General features: G+C 52.9%; 1 protein-coding gene across 1 annotated transcript; it reads right to left on the bottom strand.

Moving 5' to 3' along the window:
• Positions 1–1,013: 1,013 nt before the first annotated feature.
• Positions 1,014–2,000, bottom strand: LOC134465988 (integrase/recombinase xerD homolog). The gene has a single exon (XM_063219887.1). It carries the CDS (start codon positions 1,998–2,000, stop codon positions 1,014–1,016), a length of 987 nt encoding a protein of 328 aa, XP_063075957.1.
• Between the last annotated feature and the right edge of the window lie 4,551 nt (positions 2,001–6,551).

Below are 6,551 nucleotides of genomic sequence, written 5' to 3'. Positions count from 1 at the left end.
TGTGCTCTGGCCACCGGCTTCGTTGGCTGCTTACCGGGTCACCGGGCTTGTAGGTCACGTGGCTTTGACGACTGCGTACCGGGCCACCGGGCTTGGTGACTGCGAACCGGGCCACCGGGCTTTGGTGACTGCGTACCGGGCCACCGGGCTCTGATGACTGCTTACCGGCCAACCGGGCTTTGGCGACTGCATACCGGGCCACCGGCCCAGGTAGCAAAGTTTATCTGGCCCATTGTTGGCCCGATCCTTTTTTCGCGAGTGATAACAGTCGGCCCGATTTTGGCTTTGTCCGCGGCCCAATAATGGTCCTATTACCGTATGCCGACAGTGTCGGCTCAGTGTTGGCTCAGTTACTGCATGAGACTGACAGTTATTTTCAGTGGCGGCAGAGTGTTGGTTCAGTTACTGCATGAAGTGACAGTTATTTTCAGTGTTCTATGAAGTGTTGGCTGAGTCACGGTAACCAGTGTTCCAGCCGAGCCGACTCTCAGCCAACAGTGCCGACATTCTGCCAAGATCGGGCCGACTGTTCTTAACGGTTTTTGCTACCTGGGGGGCTTTGATGACTGCTTACCGGGCAACCGGGCTTTGGCGACTGCATACCGGGCCACCGGGCTTTGGCGACTGCGTACTGCGGGCTTGTAGACTGCGAACTGGGACGCATTACTTAAACGGAACAGTGTTATTATTCATTTAACTACGTAGTTATGAAATCAGAGTAGGTGCGGAACTAGAGAGAAATTAGAGAGACATCAAGCATACGAGAAACAACCAAGCACGAAACAAAAGTGACTAATAGAGGAGTAAGTACGGGAGAGAGAGAGTGAGGGGAGGAAAAGCCGCCGCCACCACATATGTGGATGGCGATAGATGGATAATAGTAACTGTCAGATACGTGTGTTAGCGATAGATCTGTCATTGGGTTGAAGGGGGCCAGGATAGGCAAGAATAAAACGTGATATCGAGGTATTAGGTATAAGAGCCGGGCTGAACAATTGTTACGAATGAGAGCATTAACTGCCCCGGGGAATAACGTGGCAACGGTAGTGCGCTACCTGACGGGTCGCCGTACCTGACGTGGAGGCGATGGCGCGCTGGGCATCCAGGACTTGGTGACAGGATGGGCGGATGTAGGAAGCGTAGGCCTCCGATGACCATCTTCCCAGGAGTTTGATCGCAGACGTAGAGATGCCCCTGTGTGCGGCAGTAGTAGCCGCGCCGATCCTAAATGAGTGGGCCGTGTATTTCGTTGGTGGGAGATTGCACCGTCGCAGGACGGCAGCCAGGTGGCTGCAGAACCATTGACGGTACATTGGCGAGCCGTCGGGCAGGAGGAATAGGGGGGAAGAAGGGGACCTGTCGTGGCGAAGTTTGATAAACTCCACCATCGAGGAAAATGGACAGAAAACCCCGTGCAGCTTGGAAATAGAGACGGACGTGCCGTGACGGAGAGAGTCGGATTTTGAGTGTTTCAGAAATATAGAGAAATGAGAGGGGGAGAAAGTCAGATCAGATAGAGTGAGGTCGACGGAAGGGTTAAACAGTGGAGAGGGTGAAGTGAATTCGCCACAGCGCATGAAACCATAGAAAGCAGTGAGGAAGACTGTCTCCAATAATTTATCCAGATAAGGTGAAATATAGCCGCGCCTCACTGTAGATACCAACTGGTGAAGAATAGGAAGGGTGATGGGGAGACGAGAGTCGGGGGAGGTGGGACAGGATTTAGCTATACCCTTCAGTAAAAGCTTGATGGACGGGTTAGAGAAAAAACTCAGAGTGTCAGGTTTGTTAATCCTAGCGTAGAATTGGACACCGGCTATTAATTTGTGGATATAGGCGGGTTGGAGATGGCGAGTGTCGAAGCAAAAGACTATAAAGGCGCAAATAGTGGAGACCTGCGCCGGGAGGGGGCAGAGGAGATAGGCGCTGCAAAACGTAGTGAACATGGACCAAGCAGACGCATAACACTTGAGCGTCGATTTAGCGAGACTCTTTGCCATGTAGCCCCGTGCTGACGCGGACAGAGACGAGAGGGGGGGACCTAATACAGGACGAGTTCCGAGAAACTCGGGCAGCGGAGAGGGGTCGAGCTGGCCGATGGGCATAGTCTGTGGAATTCCTGCAAATGAAAGCGAGAGAGAGCGTCAGCTAGAACATTAGAATGGCCAGGGACATGAGCAGCTGAAATTACAAAATTGCCCATAACAGATTGCCAGGTTAAACGCCTTTGTTGATAATTGCCACTACAGCTGCGTTGTCGCAGTAAAACACGATGCGCTTTCTGCACCAACTGGACCCCCAGAGGACGCACGCGACGACGATGGGATACATTTCGAAGAGCGCAGAGGACTCGGACTCGTCGGCGAACTCGAGGAAATCCTCCGGCCAACTGTCGGCGAACCACTCCCCCTTGTGGAATCCACCGAAACCGACCGATGGGGCAGCATCGGTGAATAGCCCAAGGGAGGAGGACGACTCGGTGGAATCGTTGTAAAAGAAAGAGATGCCATTCCAATTTCCTAGAAGTTTCAGCCAGAAGCGCAAATCTGAGTGGCATCCCTGGTCTAGCGCGACGAAGTCTGATAATTCCGGGACGGAGTGGGCCAGATCTAGGATACGGGAGATAAACGAACGGCCTTGCGGGATGATACGGATGGCGAAATTGAGGTGGCCGAGGAGGGAGAGGAGATCTCGTTTTGTCATGAATGAGTCGGCGGGTAGCGCGGCGCACATATCGCAAATACGAGAAAGCTTTTCTTGGGGGAGAGAAGCTTTCATGGCGACGGAATCAAGCATGATGCCTAGGAACTCTAGGGATGTGCATGGCCCCAGTGTCTTCTCGGGTGACAGTGGGACCCCGACTTCGAGAAACACCGAGCGCAAGGTGTCTAGGACCGTGGAATTAGGTTTTGAGGGAAAATCGATAAGGAGGAAGTCATCGAGGAGATGGAGGACGAACGGCAGTTTGCATACGTTCAACAAAATCCAACACAGTGCTTCGGAGAGATTGTTGAAGATACGTGGACTGCTGCGGCACCCGAAGGTGAGTCTGACGGCGAAATAGAATGCGGACTGCCATTTTACGCAGAAGAGCGGCCAATCGGAGGGGTGGATGGGCATTGTTTTGAACGCATCGGTGATGTCTGCCTTCGCTAAGTGCGCGCCCCTCCCCGCTACTTTGATAAGCTTAATAGCGTGGTCAACCGTGGCGTAGTGCAGGGAAAACGGTTCGAGGGGGATCATCTCGTTAACGCTAGCCCGGGAATCAGAGTGTGGGGACGACATGTCGAAAATTAACCTTTTCTTCCCTGAATATTTGCGAGTGGCTACTCCTAGGGAATTAACGCGGAAAGGAGCAAACGGGGGAGCTGAGAATGGGCCGACCACATAACCTTTATTCACTTCTTTGGACAGGAGCTCAGTTACAATGTCGGGTTCCGCCAGCGCGGACCTAAGATTCCGCGCCACATAGGAGGTGGTCAGTGGGGAGGAGACACCCACGCGGAACCCTTGGGATAAGCCCGTCAGGAGATAATCAGTAAAAGTGGAGTCGGGGTGAGAGGCTAAGAGGCGAGAGAGAGAGGGGACAGATATGGGGGTAGAGGGGTGAGTTTTCAGAATTTTTTGAAAGAATCCCGTCGAAGGCCGACCCGGCGGGGGCAGACACTCCTCGGGTGTGGGTCCCTGCAAAAGCTGCAAACATGAGAATATAGACAATTAGTGTGGGTACAGACAGCTTCGTTAAAGTTATTGCAGAGAGGTTGGCCGTTGAAGTAGGAGATGGGACGACCCAGCCTGTCTTTAGTCGGCCTTACGGGCTTTGGAGACCGGGCATCGTTGGTAGAGGATTTTGTGGTGGCTGGTTTGGGCGTGGTGGCACGGCCCGCGGGGATGCTAAAAACCGTTCTGGGGCACAGATCCGCCGAGTGGCCGTGCGATGAACAGATGTTGCAAGCCAGGATGCGTTGGCCGCTGAAATGGCGGATAAGCAGCTCTGTGTCCACGACTGACCAGTCCAGGCGCAGGTTGAACAAGCCAACGTACGAGGCTGCTTTGGCCGCGAAGGACTTGTGGTACTCGTAGAACAAGGTTCCGCCGTACCGGAGATGGAAATCTGCGAGCATGGCCAGATAGCTATCTAGCTCAGCGCGGCGCTCCGGGTACGCGCCACAGAGGACATCGCGAAACACTCCAAATGCCACCACGAATTCTCCAAACGACAGGTTCTTCAGTAAACGTGGGTCTGATGTTTTTAGGATGACGGAGACGTCGCCGCAGTTGACCAGCTGGCGGTCGATGGGAGAGGCGGGCAGCAGCAGGGAGGCGAGGTTAATGTCCTTACCGTTTAGAATGTTGGCGCGTACCGCCGGCGAAATGGACGCGGCGGCCTGCGCAATGAAGCTTCTTCCTTGGAGAGGCGCGGGCTGAGCTGATGCCAGGGAAAAAGCCGGTGTAAGAACCGGGGCGGCGACGGGTGGCGCTGCACGAGAAGGGGGTGGATGAAGGAGGGGAGGGAGTGGAAAGGGAAAGGGGGAAAGGAGTGGTGTTGAAACGTCCGCGGCAGCGGTACTCGTTGTGGCAGGGGGTTGGTCGCCACGTACTTCGAGGGATTTGAGCCTTGAATCGAAGCCTTGTATGGTGCTGTTGATGGATTGAAGAGCCTCGAAGATGGATTTATCGGCGACGGCCGGCTGAGCGGCGCGCTGGGCAGCCAGGGCAGCCGCGGCTGGGCGGCCTCTACCCCTGGGTTGGGCGGTGTGCTTTGCCTTGGTCTTCCTCTTCCCTGACTGCCGTGGATTTGGGTTGGCCTGCGAGGCGGGGCCTGCGGAGGCAGCGGGGTTGGTCACGGGATCGACGACGGGGATGCCAGCCGCTTCCGGGTTTCCCAAGGCAGAGTTGGCGAGGCTGACGATTTCAGCCCTACTGAGGCCATCTTCGGGTTGGATACCAGCCGCGGTGAGGGCCGCCGAGATGTTTTCGGACGGCAGAGAGGACCAGCCAGTTTCAGGGCGCACTAGGCGGGCACTCTTCCGAAGTGCCGGCTGGGATGGAGGCACGAAGTCGTCTTCGTGCTGAGACGACGACTCGTCGTCTCGAGGTGAGTCTGCGCCGCCTGACATGAGGGCAAGCGGCGGATGGAGTTGGAAGTTTGCTTTTAAGAGGGTTGCGAGCTAGAACAGACGTCTGCATCGGCGTACTCTGGGTAGCAAAGAGCGGAAGCAGACAGAGGATATTTAAAGAAACGCACAGACATCCTATTGGCTACAGGAAGAGGCAAATGTGTGACGTAGCGGGGAAACCCCACGCAGAGAGTAGGGATTGGATAATTAATCAATGACGAGAGATATACCGTCTCGCCTTTCTGGCAGAACTTAAAGTGTTTATGAAACGAAAACAAAGTAAAGGAATTTGACCATTTCCAGGACAGATTCTGAAAGTTCTAAGCCTTGTGAATAAAATGGGATATTGTCTGGGTGCTATTTTGTTCTAAAAGTCATGTTAAAACGTTCCCAAAAAGTGTTATGTTTACTTTTTTTGGTGACATGCAAATTTTATGCAAATGATATGCGTGACATAGAAGGGGTGAGTTCACCTCATTCCACCTTGTTCAGATCAATGGCGGCTAGTACCAAAACAAAGCGCAGTGTCAAGCAGTGTGTTGCTGGAGGGCCGAACGGTGCCAGCTGCAAAAATGGCTACTTGATAGAAGGAATATCTTTGCACAAGTTCCCTTCTGTGAAGAATGATGGAACTGTGGCCGACAAGGAGAAGGCTAAAACAAGCTAGGGCTCTGTGGATCCAATGTGTGGTTTTGAAGCAAGCTTCACCACAAATGTGGAGATCGTGGGCATGGTTGGACTGAAGGGAATGCTATTGCCTCAAGCAGTTCCAAAAATTGACATCGCTGGCGTGCAGACTGAAACTGCCCCTGTAACTGCTCGGGCACGAAGACAAGTGAGTGCACTGCTTTGCTTTACGCTACTCGTTTTACCTTGTCCATCTGCTTTGTATGTTGTTTTCAGGAAAGGGTAATGCACATTACATGCCAAACCGATGAGAATGCTCTCGGAATATGCACTTTTTGTTGATTGCCATTCAACTGGTCAATAAATTGGTTTTGGGAGGATATCCGCGCATCAGCGTGGTGCTCTCGGTCGAGGACAGCCAACTCACAGACTGGGCTACTGCTTAGCGAATAAACGGAGATGCACATAGTGTAGGTCTACTTAGAAGCGTTGATTGTTTGTTTTTAGTATTGTGGTGCACGTGTGGCTGACGTTTGGACACACCTCGTCCTCAGAGTCAGGCTGAGGGACACGCGACGCCTGTGACTTTGAGCACAAAAAATAATAATAATGATAAACGCTAAAAATATGCTGAGGACTCAGGCTATCTAGGGTATTTTTCCAACAGCCTAATACCTCCGTTTTTTCTCTAGTTGATGATATTTTTGCATGTAGCCTACATGCATTTCAATCACACTATATCGCGCAATTGAATCAAAATGCCCCCCATTTGTCAACAAACACACACGCCATGTCATCTTTGGG

Source organism: Engraulis encrasicolus, chromosome 16, assembly GCF_034702125.1.
Source record: "Engraulis encrasicolus isolate BLACKSEA-1 chromosome 16, IST_EnEncr_1.0, whole genome shotgun sequence".
Lineage (NCBI taxonomy): Eukaryota > Metazoa > Chordata > Actinopteri > Clupeiformes > Engraulidae > Engraulis > Engraulis encrasicolus.
Note: the sequence above shows the minus strand (reverse complement) of the source record. Positions and strands in the feature narration are given on the sequence as shown.